Source organism: Dermacentor silvarum, chromosome 9, assembly GCF_013339745.2.
Source record: "Dermacentor silvarum isolate Dsil-2018 chromosome 9, BIME_Dsil_1.4, whole genome shotgun sequence".
NCBI lineage: Eukaryota > Metazoa > Arthropoda > Arachnida > Ixodida > Ixodidae > Dermacentor > Dermacentor silvarum.
The window spans coordinates 97988882-98012574 of record NC_051162.1 but is presented as its reverse complement, the minus strand read 5'-3'; the positions used below and the strand labels follow the sequence as shown (position 1 = coordinate 98012574).

The following is a 23693-nucleotide window of genomic DNA, read 5'->3' as shown; positions in this document are numbered from 1 at the left end:
ACAATGCGAAGTACTTAGCGCTAACAATTTTTAAAACATTAGATTATATAATTGTTAAAGGAGGTATCTGTGGGAAACCTAAGAACACATTTTGTTTAGTAGAGATGTGATTATCGGTGTTATGTTTTTAGCACGAACGGAGAAACCTCCGAGCAGACGATACTTTCAAGAAGGTTCCCGTCGGTGGTCGGAGTTCTTTTTCCGTGCGCTGCACGTTTTAGATCTGTGAATTAAAATGAGCGAAAACGAATATTTGTGCCAAGTCCGCGGCTACTTCACTAACCAAGAGGGAGCAGAGATGCCGGGCAGAGATGACGGGAACATCAAAAGGAACTACATGGCCGCGTTAGGTAAGCGAACTCTAAGGAGCTTCCTCCCCATGGAATGCCATGTTTGGAACTCTAGTCTTCTCCATTTTTCTTTTTTTACTCGTAACATTGAACATTTCAGATCTTCGACCGGCCGTGCCGGAATTTATGAAGCCCAAGCCGGTGGCACCAAAACCCGTTTCCAAGAACAGCGCTCGTGGGTATTTTATCTCGTGTGTTCCTGTTCTTTGAAAGTGTGAATGTGCATTGTGAACTATAGCGCACGTGATGAGAACTTGCCACCGATGCGTTTCTAGCATGTCGCCCGCAAATTCCCTGCGGGCACTTAGGAAGTTTGTCCACACTGATTAGAGCAAACATTTCATATGCTACGGGGATTTTATAGATTTAATTATTTATTTTGGTTTGATGAAGAACCTCTACGGGCTTCGTGTAAATAATTGACCTGTAATCACGACCGTGGCAAATCTTTCCTCTCTTGATTAAATCTATTTCTACCTGACCGCAATTACATCCACTGGTTATCATTTGGACATCCACTGTACCATGTACAGTTAACCTTTTTTCCTTTCGCTGTGGCAACACCTGTCATAGGACATATCTCCAGGGGCCCACGTGTAAATACAAATATAACGTAACAAAAGGACGAAGATGCAGCGCTAAACACTGTGCAAATGCCGCCTGTGCTTTTGCTGTCTCGTGATACGATTGTCTTGTTCCAGAATCGCGCAGCGAACAGCCACAGCCGAAGAAGCCAGCCAACACCGCAAAGGTAGGGAGACAGTTCTTGAGCGCGTTTTCTCCGGCTGTTTGGCGATGAACTGTTTGCAAATAACTTGAAGGTCAGCCACCCTGTAAACCACGTCGTGTTCCAAAGTGAAGATCTGTCAAATTTTATGACAAGCGAAAGCACTGCAAGCTTGAAGCGTCGATCATTAATCAATTTCTTCGGAAGAACCACAGTTGTTCGCAGACAATGAAAGGCATCTTTCTTGGTTTATTGGGAATTGCGCTAGAGGGAGGGGGGGGGAGCTTACAGTTATGAAGACTCTGGGTAACTCAGATTACAGCGCGCCTGCCATGGAAAGGCGGTGGTCTCAGGCTCGATGTTCGGACGAGGGCGCACACTCCAAAGTTTGTTTTTTCAAGCGTTCAAAATCACTCCATTTGAAAGAATTCTGCTGTAAGGTGAATGGAAATTGTCTGCATGAAATGTCACGCAGTTTCATATTTTTGTCCTTAAAGTTTATTCGCTTAATGCCTATAACATAAGCTTACCAAACCGCAAACCTTAATGAAAGAAAGGCGCGGAGACGTCAGGCGCGAAAGGAGCTTTGTTTCTGGCCTGTATTATCCGCTTATGCGGGAAGAGAAAAGGAGATGAGATATTTCTTTTAATTGTTATTGTAGGGACACCCAAGGCGAATTCTCGCCGTCGGCGTCGCTGTGAGCTTCCTTATAAAGTCGAAGTGCGGTAAGATCGCGTCCCACGCCATATGCCTTAATTGTGTGGGAGAGAAATCGGGAGAGGGTGAGTCGAGAATAACGGTGACTTAATGCGCACCGTCATTCCGCCTGCCCAACGCTGGATGTCACGTGAGCAAACGCGCAGGGCTGAAGTCGAACACGAGGTCACGTGATGAACAAGCTTGCGGTGGGGAAGGGGAGGGGTCCAGGCGGGCGTTCGTCTCCTCCTCTAGTCCGGACGTGACTCCTCATGGCTGTCCACGCGCCTGAGCGCATCGTAACCCGCGCGCCCTATCTAGGAGGTAATCAGATTCAGGTGCAAAACACTGGGATACCATAGATGGCTGGTCGCTTCATGTGCGCTGTCTTCCCGGGAGCCTATTTAGTTGGAGGTGGCATAATCTCAACTTTTGGAGACGCGTTGAAGCAACAGGCAGCACGAATCGTTCGCTCCCCGCTGCTGGTTCTTAGATTATGGCAGCGTTGTGACAGCGAGTGTTCGCGGTCCTCCAGTGAGATCTGTTAGTGCTTGCTTCTGCGCACTTAACTGACATCATGTTTTATAATTTAATAGGTAAGCGATCGTTTACTGCAGTTTATACGGCTAATAAGACTACGAACCTTACTTTGTGTAGTCGTATGATACATTGATATCGCCATCAACGCTTCACCTTTCGGATGAAACTGCGACTTTATTTATTTATTTATTTATTTATTTATTTATTTATTTACAATGATGCATGTCTCACTGGCAGAGGCAAGTGGAAGAAACAAAAGATGTGTAGAATATGCAACGATTTAAGCACACATATTTAATGGGAATCCGACAAGTTCATCAGACATGCAGTGCAATGAGCTCATGAAATTATACGTTCTACTTATTAACTGCTTATTGGACAATACAATACAGATTGCAGCACAGTGAACTATACGCCCACGTGTGACGTGCGCACAAGTCCGGCGCATCACCAAGACACATACGCCGGGCAACTGCATTTCCAACCAGAGCACTATTTCTTGGACGTCGCCATCACTCACGCTGGTCTGTTGCAAGCGTACATGAGGGCACATGATGCAGGACCTTCCTTCTGCGCCTGATCTCAACATTACGAGAAACAGATGCTGCAGCATGTTGTATACGTAAACGGAGGAAAGGTGTAAAGGTCGCATCCTCGTCCGCAAATGTTGAGAGCAGCCTTATTTGGTAGCGGGAAGTGCCACATGTATAATTATTGCGTGAATACGAATCTGAAACGCTGGTGTTTTGTAGCAGAGATATGCAATGTAGAACATCTTTCAACTCCGATGACCCCTTTGAATATGACTGCCCTGTGCTCCCCTCCACTGGCCTGCATTTTACTACCACTTTAAGAAGACATCGCTCGAGTGTCTCCTTTTGTTGATATGCAATACTTACGTTAGTATAGGTGTTGCTTCCTATTATTATTCATAGTAATTTTTTCTGCTTAATAATAGCCACCAAAAACTGACGCCAAGGGCAAAGAAAACAGCGGTGCAATAAAACTCGCTCCACGCAAGCAGACGTGGATGGCTCCCGTCAAAGACCAAGCCGTCGTCGCGGACAACAAGCAGCTCGCCGCTGGCGCTGCAACCGACCACAAGAGTAAGTATTCCCCTTAGCAGCGCTTAGAGATCGACGCTTCTGAAAGGCTTTTGTAGTGCATTGCTTGCGGCGAAAGGGCATTGGGTTTTTCTAAGATCTGGAAACTTTGCAAATATATAGCGCATCTGCATGTGTCTGTGGGCCTATGTGCTGTCCAAGGCGATCACGCACCACTCGTACACAAGGCGTTTGTCGAGAAGGACTACGTAAACCAGCAACACCGCCTGTCTGAGAGATGGGAACTTGCTTCCGTAAGCCCCTTCTCAGGTCCTATACAACATAATAGTTAATCTGTAGTTCGGCCTCAGTTTGTCAATACACATGCTAACAGGGACGGGACTTCATTCTCCCAACCCAATTTTCACACAAACTGTGAATACCAGTATTGTTACGGATTACATTGGTTATTTTAGGTTAGGTTAGGTTTACATAGATGTTTACAGAGGTCGTTAAATAGGAAGACAAAGAGGACGAAGTGAAGCAGTGAGTTGGAAAGGAATCAACATGATCTTCATCTACATCAACACATGTGAGCTGAAGTTATGGCGTGAAGCTGCAGTGTGATTTATGGTGTTGATTTATTATGGTGTGGTTGTTCCGGAAACATATTTGACCTCTCGCTCAACCCACAAGCATGCCGGGTTCTCGTAAAAGCGGCTGCATTTGATTTATACCAGATATATGACGCTAGCGAAAGACATGGGTAATTGGAGATCGCAGGGAGAGGCCTTCGTCCTGCAGTTGACATAAATATAGGCTGATGATGATGATGATTATGAAGATATGAACAGACGTCTAGCGAGTTATCTTCTTGTATAATGTTCACAGTTGGCGAACACATGTACAGAAGTATTCAGCAGAAACCATCGAACACGATTTTCTATTTAAGCGTTCGACTGGCCACAGAAATGAAATGGACACACTGGCGATAATTCCAAACTATACTGCTGATGGCGATAAAGGTGTTCGATGATGGCGGCATAAATTATCGTCGACATGTTTCGGTGAACGGCGTATGACAGCGTGACGACGATGACGTGAAAATCCGCAAACGAAGCTGTGATGAGTGGGCAAGACGAAACGGCGCACCTCGACAAATAATGCTCAGAGCACGTTGGCAAAAAAAAAACACAAAGAAAAACATGCTCTACCATAGTTCGGATAGGCCGCGAAGAAACGTGACACAGCGTCACCGTCGACCGCAGCAAAGACGATATAAACCTTTGGACCCAACGACGCATTCTAGCACCTGCGAACATGTCAATGAGTTGTAGTAGCCTGCAGTTCAGCGCCGAACGCGACCAAGCTCTCTGACCACCCAACGATGTCCACAGATACAGCTCCGTTGATCTACTTTATAGTGGGCACTGGCCTCGCCTTCGTCACACCCTTCTCCTCGTTCTGTCAGCGGACAAATTCCAATCGACCACGGGAAACGGGGTAAGAGCCAATTAAAACAAGCTATTCGCTTTAACGTTGCAAAATAAGACTTTCGAGACACTTCGGCTGCCCTGACGATGACAAGTTCCTTTGTCGAGACGTTGGCTCCAGCTTGCTAAATCCCTTGTACAACCACTTTTTAAAAGCTTTTCTTTGCGACCCTCGCTATATTTTCGTGACCATGGCTGATTCATGGTTACTCTTTAGCAAAATAGGCCAACCAACGACAGCGGAGAACGCGCGCGACATCGCCACTAGGTCACTTGCACCACCACTAGATGACGCTCGCCTCGGCGCATCCGCGGCAGTGGCGGCGGCGGGCGTCCTGAGGAAAGAAAAAAAGAGCCAGAAAGCTCGCCTTCGTGCGTCCGCGACGGGGGCATTGCATTAGCCTCTCTATAATGCCTGAATAAAGTCTTCCGAAACACTAACTCGTGTTTCGACTCTTTCTGCACTCACACAAAACTTCGCTATATAAAGAATCAAACTTGTCTAGATCTTCTGCCCTTTTTATTAACTTAAAATCTGCATTCTCCTGTGAAGTATGCGGCTGTGTAGACAGAGGTTACAGTGTGCGAGAGTTGGTGCAATACTAACAGAATCCAGAAGTGTTTTAACATACCACTACAGTGTCTGCCACCTATCGAGCTTGCGCAGCTAAACTATGATAGGTGCATTCGCGGCATAACTAAGCTGGCACGCTCAAAACTGGCGTACAGCCGTGCTAGACAGTGGCTGTATCGGAGTAATGGCATACTGTCGTGCGAAAACACTAAGTTTACCTGCATAGTAATAATTCCAAGTACGCGCTTCATTGCAGGCGCAGTGGCAAGTGACGCTGGCTACAAGCGTCCCAGCCGTGACAGCGACGAAGAATCAATCGACAAGAAATTCTGTGAGTTTGTTCAGCTGAAGCGGCGCCACTTTGACGCCGCAAAATTGATTGATTGCTTGGGCGATTTATTGATGAAGCCTTACATCACAAAGTTAAAGAACTAAATTATGGGGTTTTACGTGCCAAAACCACGATCTGATTATGAGGCACGCCGTATAGTGGGGGACTCCCGGAAATTTAGACCACCTGGGGTTCTTTAACGTGCACCTAAATCTAAGCACACGGGTGTTTTCGCATTTCGCCCCCATCGAAATGCGGCCGCCGTGACCAGGATTCGATCCCGCGACGAGGTCGCGGGATCGAAGAAAGATACCGTCTACGACCACAGGCACGTGTAGATTTAGTGACGTCACGCGTGCCTGTGGTCATAGACGGTACCTTTCTTCTTCTTCCTTTTTTTTCTTTTTTTGGTCACAGAGAAAATCTATAAATTGAGCTGTGTGTGCTTGCAATCGCACTCTTGATGAAGGCCGGACCCCGGCCGAAACGTCGGAATTGAAATGTTTTTGTTTTTCTACGTGTGCCTGCACTTCTTTTACCTTATATATATATATATATATATATATATATATATATATATATATATATATATACTATATATAGTAGTTACTACTATATATATATATATATATTATATTATATATATATAGTAGTAACTGGATTCTTCAATGGGCCAAGCGTATTTAGAAAAATCAGACGCACAACTGCGCGGTTATCTTAGGTTTATTTACCACACAGTTTCGACCGACTATTTTCAGGGTCGGGTTGGGTAAATAAAGCGAAGATAACAGCGAAGTTGTGCTTGTGCTTCTGATTTTTCTATATATATATATATATATATATATAATATATATATATATATATATATATATAAAGCACAGACGCATATACCACACAGCTAGCTAGCTGTCATACCAGCTGCTTATTTTGATATCGTTGTGCATATTATCCACGTTTCATATGCGGTATTAAGGAAATTGACTAATTTCTAAAGAACCACTTGAAACAAATATCAGTTGCGTAACAAATAAAAACGATCAGTCATTTAACGATAAATTGCCTAAGTCATCATTAGATATTTGCTTTAGAGTACGTGCTACATAAGCGTATCTTTGAATTGTATGTGGGCTTACGGATGAAAACATTCACACCTGCGCGCATAATGTTCATAAGGAGCTTGCAACTTGTTTGTATTTTATGAATGTACTCAAAATTATGGCGGGCGACCTTACACTGAAAAAAAAGAGAAAAACTTCCTACACCCTTATAATATTCGATTCATTGCAGCTTCTACAGGCAGCGTTTCTCCCGGCGATATCCGCTACCCTAGACAGCAACGGAAGGAAGTTAACTACATGGAATGCGTAGAGGGACCGGACGAAGAGTACCTGTGTAAGCAAGCCTATCGCGTATTTTATTCCATTATCATTCTTAAGGTACTTCACGGACATTTCCGTATCTATACATCTATCTATCTATGTATCTATCTATACATTTATCTGTCTATCCATCTAACCGTTTTCTCGCCATCCTGGGGCACTGTGTAGTCCATGATGGAATGATTAGAGCATCGGGCTGATGTGCTGAGGCAACAGAGTCGAAAGCAACCATTGGAATAACTTGCCACTGAGTATGTGACAATGTGTAAATATGAGGCGCTCTTCAACCAACCTCTTTTACGTCACACACACACACACACACACACACACACACACACACACACACACACACACACACACACACACACACACACACACACACACACACACACATATATATATATATATATATATAACGAAAGTACTCAGTATGTGCCTATCGCTCTGTGCTGGTCATTAAAAATCTCTTTGATACGAAATTGGGTCACTGGTTATGTGCCAGTAGGTTTGTGTCACTCTACAATAAATAAAAGAAAAAAAATCCTTTAAAGTTTACCCATGCTGGGCGGAATTTAACCCACGTCGCAAGGGTTCCCTAGGGACAGCAACCGTGTGTTTTAGCAGATTGCTCCACAAATGCACAGGGTATGTCCCGCTTTTCAACAAACCTCTCGTCAAGTTGGATGACTGTGTATGTGCCTCTGAGTTTGCGGCAAGCGAGGGAACGATTCTCAGCGTTCGCACGCGCCACGCTTCTCGTCTCGGAGGCCACGCCCGGACTTCTCGGCAGTGCCACTAGATGGCGCTGCACGTCTAGAAAAAAGAGCGGCAGTGCAGGGTGACATGTGTTGGGCCTCTTTTGACGTCAGAGAAGCGCAGGGCAATATTAGTTTTGAAGAAAGACTCGAGAACATGGATGAAAATAAATGGGCGGCTAAACTGCACAAGTATCTGTACCTAAAAAGCGTAGATACAGAATAGAGGAACAGGCCTGTCAAGAAAGTTGGCAACCTATAGTACAGGTTAATTGAAAGTGTAACTAGAGAACCAGGAGTCATCAGAAAGAAAGCTAGAGAAACAAAGACAGTGAATTGGATGCAGAGAATGGCATCAAAAAGGACCACGGAGATTTACAAGCATGAGAAGAAAGGAATTTGAAGGGAAAATCTGCGCGATAACACAAAGGGCAGTGCCTTTGTGTTAGCGGCTCGAGCCGGTAACGCAAATGCACTTCTTGTCATTGGGCAACCGGAGGCTCGAGCCGGTTGCCGATACGTAGGAGGCTCGATACGTAGGAGGCTCGAGCCGGTTGCCCAATGACAAAAACATACCGGAGCAAATATTCGGAACTAGATGAGGCATGTATATACTGCAGCGAAACTCAGAAGACCACTCTGTACATCCTAATGGAATGCCAAGGGATTCGCACAGTGAGACCCGTAAGCCAGAAGCACTAGGATTTAAAGTGGACGGAAGCTTCAACCCGTGAGCAGTAGAGATAAGCAAGAGACGCTTAGAGTATCGATGGAAGAAATCAGAGAAAAAATGATACGATGGGATCTGTTACAGGAATAGGTAGTGGTATGAGGCAGATAGAGAAGTTCTTAATTAACAAAAGAGAAAGATTAAGGAAATGTATACAGAAATGCTAGAATAAAAAAAAAAACGTGCACAGCATACCTGATAATTGAAGCAGGCTAGGTGACCGTTTGTCACCTCCCCGTCTCAAATGGGATTTCAATAAAACATAATCATCATCATCAAGGCGAGAGAGGGGAGCCCGGCGCGCAATGCATTTCGGACGCCATGCGCAGGCTTCACGGCGGCGTCACTAGGAGGCGCCGAGGGTACTTAGTGAAGCGAGAAAGATGAGTTCCGTAGCAGGACTCATACGTAACTCATTTGACGGTGGCGATACTATGTGTCGATATATTGATACAATGCTATACGCAGTGCCATCGACAGTCATGGTGAAATAGGTTCTGCCGAGCATTTTAAAAACACTCACGCGCACGTACGCGTACACAAACACACGCACATGCTCACACACGCTTACACATTGTGTCTTTCTTTTTCACGCGCGAGTGTTTATTTCAGTGGGAGGTAGCAGAATAATGGACATGCACATGATTTTTCAACTTGCAATTTTCTGCTGTTCGCAAACTACTCCCTCAAACTAAATGCACGAAATAGTTTAAAACAGTAATGAATTGGGGAGTTGCTCTATACAGGCTTCAAAATTTTTCATTGCACCGCCCGGTGCAACGGTGACCTTCAGTGGTAAACAGACATAGGTTAGCCAAGTTTGGATAAATACGTTTGAAAGTGCACTCCCGTTCATGGCCACAACCGGAGTGGAGAATGCAAAAATGAGGTACAGGGAGCGACTCCCCTTGTATGTCACCCACCACCTCATCAATACGTATTCGATTTTCAGAGAGTCTGCTCGGCGGTAGCTGTCTACCAATATGCTGACAAAAAGAGGGATAAAAGCTACATTCAAATGTATGCAAAGGCTGAGTGTGGCATATTTTGGGGAGTTCCTCGACAAGAAAGCAGCCATGCGCATTAGGAGTGTGCACCATTATGTCAGTATGATGTCACAGATGCCGCGCGGTTAGGGGCCAAATTAAAAAAAAAAAAGAAGTTGGGCCTTCCATGTTTCGGCTTGGAACGTATTGTTGTCTACGAATGGAGTTAGAGAGCTTTAACAAATAATCATCTGCTAGTTTAAGCCTATTTTCTTTTAACTAATGACAGTGGCGGATCAAGGTGATACGAGTGAAAATAGGCCACCTTCTAACACTCACTCTTTTTTGTAAGGTGACGTAGCAGGCAAGTAGGCAAGCAACGTTTTTCGATGGTGCGAGGTACGCTGACGCTGACGTGACGCATATGATTTAACCGAGACCCCCTACTTGGGCCATAATCAATGTTTATAAATTGTGGAGGTATTTTTGCCAAAAGAGAACAATTTATCACCAGCACAAATGACATGAGTTCTTAGCCGTAGCTGCAACCCAACACGGCTTTGCACTTTTCCACTTTCAGTTTGTGATGACTGCAAGATGGACTACCCGGGAGACTGTCCCGTCCATGGACCCCTAATGCAAGTGAAGGACACTCCGGTAAGTGAAGCGCCCTGATGTTATTATAGTCTTGTTACTTAACACGAGAGTTTGGCGTCTGTGTGTTCATAGTCGCGGTACTTTTTTCATGGACGGGTGGACCGTTGTGGTTGAGGAGTTTCGGCGGGAGTTCCAAGGCGAGTGCCGTGCTGGTTGTGCGTTCGTATACTCAGATTTACACCAGTGGATAACCACTGGCATGCAGTTATATAGTTTAGAACAACCTCCAGTATAGAAGAGACGCGCTTTCAAACACGAAGCCACTGCTGCTGTAAAGGCACGCAGTGTTCGAGGATGGATGCTCGATATACTTTGATGCTTCACTCGATCATCCTGAAAACCTGACGATCATTGTTTCTCGCTCTGTGCTGCTGCATTACAGGTGTCGGCGCCTCTATGTTTTTAAGGCGAAGCTTTATATATGTCTAGGCGAAATCGTATATGGCTAGGCGAAATCGGCTGTGTACAGAAAGCTATCATCATAAGCATTGGCTCTAGCGTCGTCGTCTTATTCCACAGCTGGCTGCGTTGCCGCTCATCATTCTAGCGTAGAATTTCATTTCTCTTCTGTCGTCTTAATGGGGAGGCCTCGTTCAGGAGGTATGAACCATTGCTTAAGCGGGCATGAGCCATTAATTGTCTTACGTAACGGGCAGATTTAATTTTAAAGCAATTTATTTCGAAGAATCTCAGGTGGCTATGGCGGCGAATGCTGCTAACCACGCCGCCGAGCAAACTTAAGATATCGATCGCAAGCGACAACGGCGGACTGCGGGCATATCGTCTACTGACGTCGTTTTCTCCGTCGCAGCCGAACGTGTGTGTAACCTCATAATCGAGAAATACCCTATAACTAGCGATGAAGTTAGAAGGGCTTTGGAAGACACAAGGAGGTTTAAACCTCCTTGGGAAGACGTGACCGATTTAATCAATGATGGCGGAGACATCATGCTTGAGAAGCTTGCCGCACTTTATATGCAATGCCTCATGACTTCAAGTATACCAAAGAACTGGATCAATCTCAACATTACACTAATCCGTAAGAAGGGACACGTTAAAGAACTTACTAATTATAGACCCATTAGATTGCTTTCAGTACTGTATAAATTACTGTATAAAATATAAAAAAGACGAAGCATGTCCTCGACAAACATCGAGACTCTCTCGTTGGACCGCTGATTCCTAGAAGCAGCTCTCTCCTTTCTTTCGGCGTTGCGGTACGCATCGTGGAGCTGTCGGCTAAACTCGTGCCATGTCGCAAAGGAACCCTCATGGTTCTCATACCATGTCTTCGCAGAGTCTTCTAGCGCGAAGTAAACTCTCCGCAGCTTGCGAACATCATCCCACTCGTTGATGCTGGCAACGCGATCGAAGTGGTCCAGCCAGTCTTCAACATCTTCAAAAGTGTCTCCGTGGAACGGTCTGGGCGTCTGTGGCGCATGAAAAACATGCGAGAGAGAATACTGGGCATCGTGGGTTTGGCTCGCCTGGTTTGTAGTGGTCGTTGACATTGTTGTTTTCGGGTGGTAGACGAATTCGGGTGGTAGTCCTTGCAGGCGGCGGCTGCTTCTTGCTGTGGGAGCTGTGGCTGTCTGTGAGGTGCTAGCAGTGACGGCGGAAACTTAGGAGCGAAGGTGCATTTACCCAGCATCTCCACCAGTAATGTCGCGGGTGAAACAACAGAGCCAGCCAGAAGTCCACGTCTTAACTGGAACCAGACCAAAAAGAAGAACGTTCTCTTCTCCAACCCCCAAGCGTGTACGTGCCACAGCAGATGGCTCATATGTGACGGCATGTGCCAATATTCACCAAGTTAGTTTCCAATAGAATCAGGGCAACACTTGACATGAGTCAACCAAGAAAACAGTGTCACAAAAGAGCGCATAATCTAAGCGCGCGCCGTGTGTCCCGCAATCCAGCGAAAGAAGCACGCCGGCCCCGCGGCAGCTTCAACAGAGGGGGAGAGCGCATGCTTCTCAAACAGCCGACGCGACCAACGGAGTCTAGAAGCATCGACAAGTTACACGAAGGCGACGGTAACGAGAGAGAGAGAGTGAGCGCGTGGCCACGCTTGAGTCACCACCCTCCTCAACGACGCTCCGACGGCCGCGGTCGAAGATGCGAGAAACGACTAGAAGATTCCCAGGCTTTGTTCATGCTACGGGATACTAACTCCGACCGAAGGTTCCAGAACACCCGGCGAAATCTATAAACGCTCCGTGCGGGAATCAGAAGGGGGATTAGACCGCGCCGGTGAAGAGATGTGAGTGAAGACTGACCGTCTGCAGAAGTAGGGGATTCCCCGGCAAGCTATAGTCAACGAGTTCATCGATCGTCTGCATTTCATTCTGTACTTTACGTGTTGGACTCTTAGGGCTTGTCGTTAATTATTTTCCTGTGTTTTGTTAATACCCATCTGAATTGTATTGTGATGTACCCAGCTAAAGTGCGATGTTGGTGTGAAACTGTCTTATTTGAAGAATATATTTTGTTTTGTTTTGACAACTCTATGCTCTGACTCGGTCTTTGGACCACAACCGGCGTTCGTTGGTGCACAAGAGGGCCCATTATTAATTATCTTTGCTTTCGTGGGTTTATTTTCGGAAGCTAATAAGTCGGCTTTGGAATTTGGTGCGGCGTTGGCGCCTCGTTCACCTGGCTTCAGGAAGAGATATTCTGCGGTGGATCATATCTATGTCTTGAATCAGGTAATCAAGAAATCTGGGGAGTACAATCAACCTCTCTATATGACTTTTATCGATTATGAAAACGCATTTCATTCAGTAGAGATACCAGCAGTCATAGAGGCATTGCGTAATCAAGGAGTACAGGAGGCATACGTGAATATCTTGGGAAATATCTGCAATGATTCCACAGCTACCTTTAATATGCACAAGAAAAGTAGAACGTCACATATCAAGAAAGGGGTCAGGCAGTGAGACACAATCTTTCCAATGCTATTCACTGCATGCTTAGAAGTATTCAAGCCATTAGACTGGGAAGGCTTAGGAGTGAGGATCAACGGCGAATAACTCAGTAACCCTAGGTTTGCAGATGACATTGTCCTGTTCACCAACACCGGGGACGAATTACAACATATGATTGAGGACCTTAACCGAGAAAGTGTAAGAGTGGGGTTGAAAAATAATAATCAGAAGAGAAAAATAATGTTCAATAGCCTGACAAGGGAACAATCAGCCTCTAGAGTCTGTGCAGGAGTCTCTTTATCTAGGTCAATTACTCACAGGGGACCCTGATCACGAGAAGGAAACTCACAGAAGAATAAAAATGGGTTGGAGTGCATACGGCAGGCATTACGAAAACCTTACTGGGAACTTACCACTGTTACTGAAAAGAAAAGTTTATAATCATTGCTTTCTACCGCTTCTAACATCATCATCATCAGCCTATATTTATGTCCACTGCAGGACGAAGGCCTCGATCTCCCCTGCGATCTCCAATTACCCCTGTCTTCCGCTAGCTGATTCCAACATGCGCCTGCAAATTTCCTAACTTCATCACCCCACCTAGTTTTCTGCCGGCCTCGACTGCGCTTCGCTTCTCTTGGTATCCATTGTGTAACTCTAATGGTCCACCGGTTCTCCATCCTACGCATTACATGACCTGCCCAGCTCCACTTTTTTCTCTTAATATCAATTACAATATCGGTTTTTTTTCCTTTGCACTCTGCTCTACACCGCTCTCTTCCTGTCTCTTAACATTAGGCCTAACATATTTCGTTCCATCGCTCTTTGTGCGGTCCTTAACTTGTTCTCGAGCTTCTTTGTTAACCTCCAAGTTTATGCCCCATATGATAGCACCGGTAGAATGCAGTGATTGTACACTTTTGTTTTCAACGACAGTGGCAAGCTCCCAGTCAGGATTTGGTAATGCCTGCCGTGTGCATTCTAACCCAATTTTATTCTTCTGTAAATTTCTTTCTCGTGATCAGGGTCCCCTGTGATAATTGATCTAGATAAACGTATTTCTTTACAGACTCTGGAGGCTGACTGGCGATCCTGTTAACATCCTGCTGACTGTCCGCTGATAACATATGAGGCAGAAACTTGGAGGTTGACAAAGAAGTTTGAGAACACGTTAAGGACTACGCAAAGGGCAATGGAACATAAAACTTTAGGCGTAACGTTAAGAGACAGGAAGAGAGCGGTGTGGATCAGAGAGCAAGCGGGCATTGCGGATATTCTAGTTGACATTAAAATAAAGAAATGGAGCTGGGCAAGCCATGTAATAAGTAGGGTAGATAACCGGTGGAACATTAGAGTTATAGAATAGGTGCCAAGAGAAGAGAAACGCAGTCGAGGACGGCAGAAAACTAGGTGGAGTGATGAAGTTAGGAAAATTGCAGGTGAAAATTGGGGTCAGCTAGCGCCAGACAGCGATAGTTGGAGATCGCAGGGAGAGGCCTTCGTCCTGCAGTGGACATAAAACTAGGCTGGTGATGATGTGATGATGACGTTTCAACCGTGAAGGACAAGGGTTTCGTAAAAGCTTCAGTTTGTCTTGCTGTTTACGTTCCGTACAGTCACCAGTGAAAGGCAGGTTTCTCAAAGAGCTACATTTCGTTCTCGTCACTGCAGGTCTTTACGAATCATCCCGTGTTCGGCGGGTAAGTATTATACTTCGACTGTGCGATGTTTAGGGTTTTACACGCTGCAAGCCCCTCAATTGTGGAGATGCACCGCTATATCTCGTCACAAATACGTCGTGACAAAAGTAGTTAGAAACGCTACCTGAATGACGTTTGTCAAGGCTATGGCTGGGATCTGCCGGCTCTATAGGCACTGCGAAGCAGAACCAACTAAGCCCTACCATAAACAGCTGTTCCCGGGCGATATACGTACGTTATATAGTATATGGCCACGACTGGGATATACTGTCTATGTATTCATTGCAGGTTCCTCTGGGTGACCCCCAGCGCGCGAATAAGACCGTGCCCGAGGGGTTGTCTGTGCGCCGTTCAACCATCAAAGGCGCTCAGTACGGCGTGTTCACCTTGAAGCGGCTGCCCAAGAGGTTGTGCTTTGGGCCGTACGAGGGCGTCAAGGTGGACGACAGCAGCGCAGCAAACGGCTACATCTGGGAGGTGCGTGTTTTGTGTGATCCCACGCGTCAGCGTACCGAGCCAATCACAGGCACCCGATAGATACTAGTGCAACGAGTGTAATGATAAGCTGTCGACTCTACGTATAACTCAACAAGACGGAAGGAAGGAACTAGACACACAGTGTCGTGTCTCGTCCTTTTGTGCTGTGTCTTGTGCAGCGCCGTCGGCTGAGAGTTGATCATAGCTAGATTTAGACCACTCGTGCGTTGTGGCCCCTTCCAGATCCGTGAGAACGGTCGAGTGATCCTGGTGGACGGCCGGCCCCTGGACCGTTCCAACTGGATGCGCTACGTTAACTGTGCTCCAGAGCAAAGTCAGCAGAACCTGGCGGCGTTTGTGCGCCAGGGAGCCGTGTACTACCGCACGTGCAAAGTGGTGAACGCCGCAGAGGAGCTGCTCGTCTGGTACGGGGACGATTTCGCCAGGCAGCTGGGTCTCATCGGCAATGCCGGGGCACAAGACCAAGGTGCGTAGTCGTTCGTTTGAATACCGGCTGTTTGATGTAACTCGAACCGAGCCTTTCCGTAAACTTGTTCGTTTTTTTCTGGGTAAATAAGATTACCCTAATCGTTGTTCTTGGTCATTCTGAGATTACTATTTTTTACGAGGAGGGCTACCTATAGGTTTTTCAGAAGTGATGTTTTTAGCTAAATATGTTAATTGGAAAATGCAAGTTATTTAATATACATTTTCGGACAGAAGGCTTAAGTGGTAAAGTTTCAGAGAAGATTACATAGCATCCAACGAAATTGTTTCTGAGGCCTCGGCCGGGATATCGCAATGGCTCTATTGCAATTCTTAAGTTCTCCGAGCAGCACTATGCTCATGGTTATTACATTGACTGGCCAGCCGTGAACAGTAGATAGGACACAAGTAAATTCAAGCTAGGGAAAAAGAAGTGCAATCAGATTCAGTGCGTGTTTGTGAGCAGGCTGTACGGCTTCTCCGCTCAGACTTATGACTCAAAATGAATGCCTAAAAGTTTGATAATCACATTTAAAAATCGGGCGAGTAATCTGGACGACTACAGACATAATGTTGTCGGTCTAATTTCCCAAAGATCATATACGTAACACTTATTAAATTCTAAATTCTTGGTTTAAGTTACGTAAATACCCGGTGCTTCAGCTAATTCGCGCCCAGACTTACAAAATCTGGGTGCGCGTTGCGAGAATGCAACCCACTTAGTATTGTTCAGTGACCTCTTGAACAAGTTAGAATAGTTTTGCGATAACCTTAGCTGAATAATTCTTATTCTTTGTTTAACTTACTTCTCAACTGTTGTTTTAAACGCAAGACCTTCAATGTAGAATTTGAACAGTGTATTAAGACATATTCGAATAATTAGTTCCCGTAGTGACAGCTGCGGTGTCTTTTTCTCCAGGCGGCAAAGAAAGTGCGCGACATTTGAAAACATGTCACGTGAACAGTCACTGGCGCGTAGCGACATTAGTGCCCTGAAGCATGCTGCACGCACACATAATGCGAACGATGGTAATGATGGACAGCAATGAATTTGCGTGTACCTCGTCCTTCTGCTTTCAGACGACTTTGTAGCTTTGCAAACTGATCACTGCAGCAACACATTGCGGCACAAATACCACAATGACCAACAATTACTCTTATACTCAGAGACCAGTTGCCTTGCTTGCTTATGTATGCCTATGAGAGCTTGGAATTGTGGAAATATAAAACGTAACAAATCACTTCACAAGAACGTTTGGATCAAAACGAACATTAGACAAATGCAAGGAGGTTTTAAAAAAATGAACCTCCTTGGACAGATGCATGCGATAACCATAATTTTCGTAGCAGCAGAAAGATCGTAGCGCCAAAATTATCCCTAGTAGATTGCGTAGGAAACTTTAGGGGATAAAGGACTACACAAGACAACCTTGTATGGCTTTAGTGCTTTTGTTATTTGTTCTGTTTCTCGAAATTCTCTCCAGATTTTGAATTCACGCCTTACCAGTTCTGTATAGTTAGGTAAAAGTTGGCTAAGTAAAGCTTATAACTGGATATTTTTGCAAGAACGACAATACTCTCCTCTATAGGACAAACAACGCCCTTTAACTAAATGTGAGCGCCGTTCGCGCAGAATTCCTCCGTTATCTTTAAATTCTTGGCAACATATAGATGGGACAGCCGGTATCAGGTCCGCTAACAGCATTTTGGGTTCTTGACTCTGGAATGTCAACAAAGTGCCCCATTGTACATTACACCGGATAGCTTTCTATGACCAATTAGGCACTTTTCGAGGTTGGCCTTTCACCGCCAACACAAAGACGCCGATGCAAAAGGCGTTTGTTGTCGCACAAACTATGTAGCAAGACGTGCTCGTCGCCGAATGCCATTATATGTCTATTCGTCGCGCGAAAGCTTTGTGACATCTGAAACCTGGTTTAGCTGCTGTGATGGAGAGCTTGGGATTAAGGACAGTCCACCTTTTGTCCTGCCACCCTCTCCTGTAAAGGTTTCGGGAGACTGTGCCGGTGGGAGAGGAAGGTGGTAGTCGCCTTTCAGCCAGTCTTTCTTCCTCACCTCGCGAGTTTTACTTTAGACGCGACACTCGGAACTTCGTGCTTTGCTGCAGTGAGACGCTGCACCATTAACACGCGTTTTGCTCGCGCGTTCTGCGTAAAGGTGTCAGCAGTTCACGCCTTAATGGCTCCGAGATAACAGAGACGCCACAGTGTCTCAGAAAGCAAGTCGCTAGCGTCGCAGCATCAACCTCAGTCACGCTTTTCCAGTGGCGCAAGTTGCCTACCAGCTTGGGCCACTATATGTGTCCTTGGTTGTCGCATCGTCGTCATTTCAGCTTTTTCATCGGACTCTCGCCATAGCGCCGTCGTCATGCCGTTGTCATTCCAGCTGCACGATTCCGTTGTCGTCGTAGTACAGACATCGTTGCTCCATCGTGGTCATACACTCTTCGTCGACGCATTACCCTAACTAAATCGACGTCAAGCTGGCGTCGTTATACCATCGGAACCACTTCAGGATCGCCGCCTGATAGTCGTCGTACCACCCTTTTCGTTCCATCGATGTCATTCCATAGTCGTCAGTGCTTCGTCGTCGTGCAGTCATCGTACCAACCCGCTCATGTGCGACCTTGTCAAGCGAGTGCCACAACAAAGTGGGCTGATACCGGAGAATGTCCCACATAGCCGAACCAACGGAAGTGTCAGCAGGACAACCACAGTGGTTAAGTAGACATGACTTCAGAAATACGGTGCGTTACTACATTGCTCGAATGCTAATCCACTTACTGTCGACAGGGTTCGTGACATTAGTTCTGCCGCAATTTTTTATCTGCTACCGTACGCTGTCTAGGAACCGACATTGTAGTTGTGTTGCCTGTATGGCGGCTCCGAGGGCCCAGCCACGTGACTGCGATAGCATTGCCTTTAGCCGCGGAGTCACCTTATTTTGTACTGTACGGTTGATATTAAGCATGACATTCTTTTAGCTCCCGTTGTCGGCAACCTTCAAGTGACCTTGAGCCAAAAGCCAGAGCCGTTATCCGGGCACTCAAACGAGAATATCGGGGGGCCCAGTCAAAAGGTCTCTGGCCCCCAACCCTTTGTACAGGACCGCATTACATACGCTAGTTACTGCCCGAACAAGTTAAAAAAACATTGCTTCCGATCTCTTCCTAATGTTTGTTAACAATATCTCTCAAGCTGTAATGTTTAGTATACGCTGCAGGTTTATTTGTCATTTCTAATGCGACGTTCAAAAGGCAGATACAGGGCGCCATATACACTTCATTTTCATCTTCTGGCTCTGAGACAGGGTTGCCTGCGCTCTTTTGAACGCTGGTGGTCCGTAAGTCGTGAGTGGTCGGCGACACGAATAAAAAGTAGCGGCAGACGCTGAGCGCACTGCAATGTTGGAAGAAGAAAAGCGGTTGAAGGTGGCTGCACCACAGGCAACAAAAGACACCAAACTGTAGCCATTTCTAGCTTACATCTACTCTTTATTACGGGAGAGCCAGCATTTTTATTTCACATTCCGCACAGAACACCCCTAAAAAAGAAATGAATAAAAAAAGATATACATAACTTTTAATATGTACCTCGGTCATATATAGTAATTTACCATATTTGTTTCTTCGTTTGCCGGCCTTCAGCGGCCGAGGTGGAGGTCGCTGCTCCACGTGAGGTCTTCTCCTGCGAGGAATGCGGCGATCAGTTCACCGTGAAGCAGTTGCTGGACCACCACCGGCGACGCAAGCACACGCAAAGGCCCCAAGGAAAGCACCAATGCGCCCACTGCCCTTACTCCAGCAATAGAAGGTGAGCGATGATGTGGCAGGCCCTTGATACATGTTGCTGTGTGTCTTGTTGGGCGTTATTCGCCGGCTGGTGAGAAATAAGTATTCCCTTGTTTACACTATCGTATGTTTCGAATGCACGAATGTCATACATGCTTGTGTTGTAGGCATACTTCATCAATTATTCTGGCATATATACGAAAGCGTAGAGAGACGCCTACTGGTGAAATTAGACCTTGAATGTGGGCAGCGTGCGACCGTCGTTGCAGCCTATAATAGAGGGAGGTTGGAAACTATGCGCACAGATACTGAGCAGCGGTGACATACTGGCTTGAACATAAACACTAGTGCTTCATAAAACTACCTGCGATATTCGAGCACGCGCCAGCTTTCGGAGCGTTCCATAAATAAAGAAATTTCAATCTGTGCTGTGAAATTTAACACTGCAGGGTCATTTGTTTCGCATGAAAACCGCTTCCTTAGCATATTAGTTTAGCTGCCGTGACACTTTAACTCGTGAAAAATTCTAAAATATATGGTTTCTTCGCTCTAAACGAAAGTAACAAAATTGTAAGCATGGTAGTTTGCAAGATCGCACGGCATGCCTTAAATATTTGGAGCTTTCTTGCAAGAAACAGGCATGAAATTTGTTACACATTATTCGACACAACATTATCTGTTCATTTAGATGCAGAAAGTTTTGTGGGAGTCTACTAGGCGATGGTAAAGAGGAGATATTGTTGAGTTCATACCTGAATAGACAAATCGAAGCGTAGCCATACACTGCACGCTTACTCTTAAAGAACTTTTTATTGCTATTTTTTTATTTATTTATATAGCTAAGCGGCTCTCATCACCAAAAAAGAAAGAAAGAAAGACGGAAAGAAACGCAAGATAATCGCAAAGGTTGGAGATTCTGGTTATTTTTCGTAAGCTCTACAGGTACCAGTGCTATTAAAATTTACAGAAGCGAGCACTCCGCTTGAGCAATATAGGCGCCATGTACACGATTTACGGTGACACACAGTACCACCGATATATTGTTGACTCTGTAAATTTTACTCCAAATAATGCTCACTTTCGTCATTAGATTAATTTTAAACTCTGATTTATGTACACGTGAAAGTTAGCATTTTTCTAAACGGTATGCGATGTATTCCGCGCGCACTTGAAATAGAATTTCGCGTATTACTATTTTCTATTTACCCGAATAGAGACAAGTTCATGTGTACAAAAGAAAACATGTAGGCTCTCCAGAAATCCTTCGTCTGCATAGCACCTCCACAATCTCATTTCATTATTTTTCTCGTTTTCCTCTTCTTTTTTTTTCTGAGTGCGAGAAACCCGGAGTAACAGGTGGAACTTGTTTAATTTATGCCATCTTAAACCGCAATATCGGATGTGGTGCAAATGTGGCAGGATAATTCTACTAGCTGCCAGCATCAAAATGCAGCTCTGCAGTTCACTTTCTTTTTCAACCCCACCACCTTCGCAGGGACCATGTCACCAAACATGAGACAATACACACGGGCGAGCGGCCGTTTGTGTGCCACGTCTGCGACAGAGGATTCAACAGGAGATGGAGTTTTAGCAGACACCTGCTAGTGCACACGGGGGAGAGGCCGCACGCCTGCTCTGAGTGCGGGAAGAGATTCGCACGGCGCGGCGCTGCCAAACGACACGAGCAGGTCGTCCACGGCCGCCATTGCCCGCTTCGCTGCCCGCACTGCGGCAAGGGTTGTGGGAACATCAGCGACCTCAGACGCCACGTGCGCGCTCGTCACAACGATGAATACGACGACGACCGGTAGGACGACACAAGACATTGCGCGAAACAAGTAACGCGGTACGAAAGTGAAGTAATATATAACTTCACTTTCGGCAGTTTTATGTAAATATAGCTATCGCGGACATCCTTAATGAGAAGGAATTTTCTCAAGCTCAGAGAAAAATGGTTCCCACCTCCCCTTCTGTCAGTTTTGTAAAGTGCGGAGCTACATGGAAGCACTATACGAATTTCGCAATAAAATAAATAAGTCAAAGCCTTGCAGTGTATGAAAGAAATCGCACCAGTAGACCAAGACTTTTTTTTTTTTTGCTTTAGCCTTTCCTTCCGAGAAAATCCGTGAAGGGTTTCTCGGAAGGGAAGGGAAGCTCCAAGCTATACTCTTGCGTAGAGGACAACTTCTCTCTTCCGAATCCGCAGCTCTGCAAGTTGGCTGGCTTGCTAAGCTCCACAGCAACCAAGAACTCTCGTTCACAGAGGCAGCTGTGTACTATTGAAATGGAATGGGAATTCCAACCGGTGCCACGCCGTGGGTTTCTTCGATAGAGAAAATGAATATACCTACGCGGATGTTTACCCAATATGGAGTGAATGAGATGTAGTATGGTGTATAGGGTGAATGCCCTGACGCGCTATGTGGCACATCTTATATATCTTACGTATGACTTCGCGAATAACTAGAAATTTGACTGCACAAAGAAATCGCGAATTACGTTTCAGTGATGACAGAGAGCAATATCTGATGACAATGAGACGTATAAACTTGACCGTCGGTAATAAAGGCAGAGATACGGCGGCGCAATTGCTTAAAGAAATTTCAGTAATGAAAAAATTTGTGGCGGCTACTCCACTGTACTGGAAACAATATGCACTAGATTTTCTTACAGTAACGCAATTGCTCTTTTTTAAAATCTTGGTGCATGATAGTTGGGAGACCCTGTATATATTTAGTCTTACTATTACATCTGTCAGTTATTACTATAGCAGTCAGTCGGTTATCTATATGCTGAACAGACCAATACCTCTTTATCAATCACAAATGGTGAGGTCCCGAAGAGTTATTTGTATTTATCACTGCAATAGCAATTATATGGACACTCTAAGCGCATTTTTGCCGTCGCCGTCGTAGTGATGTTCGGTATAAAGTCCACCGGCGATAAAATCGTCGCCGCGCGACGTGCATTGTGCGCGCGAGTGAAAGCGTAATAAAGTGAGCCGGCAACCGCAGCTTAATCTCGCGCACGCGAGAGAGGAAGGCGGCCGGAAGCGCACGGTCTTCGTTCACGCGCGAGGAACGGGGAGGAAGCGAGGGAGGGGGGGGGGGGGGAGTGCCGCGGCTGCTGTTCACGGGGCTATCTTGAAAGCGATATGCGACGCGGCCGAAGTGTGCGCCCGCGGTTGCCTCATCTTCGAAGCGATCTGCGATGGGCTAAATTGCATTCGCCGAGTGCCAGTAGCTTCGTATGCGCTACGCTTTCTACGTTTAGTTCGCGTTGAAGCGAGAGCCAGCGCGAAGGTCAATTTGCTCACTGCCGCTAGTGCGCTTTATCACTCCAGCGTTTTGACGAGTTTCCGCGATCATCGAGCGAGATGTGTTCATGTTTACCTGTGCGCGTGACACCGTGCTTGTTTATTTAGTTAGTAAGCGAATATTTACCACTTTATACGGCCGTTAAAACTACTAGCCTTATTTCGTATAGCTGTCTACTAATTTGCTATCGCAATCGATGCTTCGCCTTTCGGGCGAAACTGCGACTTTTTTTTCTTGAAACTATATATAATTTCCCGATGATGCGGGGAGGCAATGGGCGCCTGACACAGGTCCCTGATCGCTCGCAGTAGCAGCAGTACAGCGCATATAAAAATACACATTTGCTACAAACAATTTTATAAATGCATCGCTAGTTAGGGTATTGTCGCGTTTTCATACACAGCAAAGTACAATCAACATCAATGATTTGCAATATTCACAAGAAAAAAGTAAAGCCGATATGTGTGACCTTGGAGAGCTACAGCCTAATTACCAGCAAAGCACTTTCGAGCAGTTGCAATAAAAGTTTGTTTCGGTCGATACACTACAAATACTGGGACTCCTCATTCACTAGGACGGATCCGGAGCGGCCAGCCTACCAAGAATACAACGCACCTTTTCGCAACTCACGCACCTCGTCAAGAGGATCTCAAGCCAAAGAAGCGGCCTCAAGGAGCAAGACACGCTAAGAATAATACAAGCACTGCTCACCA

General features: G+C 45.7%; 1 protein-coding gene across 1 annotated transcript; it reads left to right on the top strand.

Moving 5' to 3' along the window:
* Positions 1 to 298: 298 nt before the first annotated feature.
* On the top strand, positions 299 to 21474 carry LOC119463764 (histone-lysine N-methyltransferase PRDM9). The gene is made up of 10 exons (XM_049655374.1): positions 299 to 350; positions 451 to 525; positions 1052 to 1101; positions 3273 to 3420; positions 7043 to 7147; positions 10186 to 10262; positions 15178 to 15366; positions 15610 to 15853; positions 19520 to 19685; positions 21159 to 21474. The coding sequence occupies exons 1-10, from the start codon at positions 299 to 301 to the stop codon at positions 21472 to 21474; spliced, it is 1422 nt and encodes a 473-aa protein (XP_049511331.1).
* Positions 21475 to 23693: the final 2219 nt, after the last annotated feature.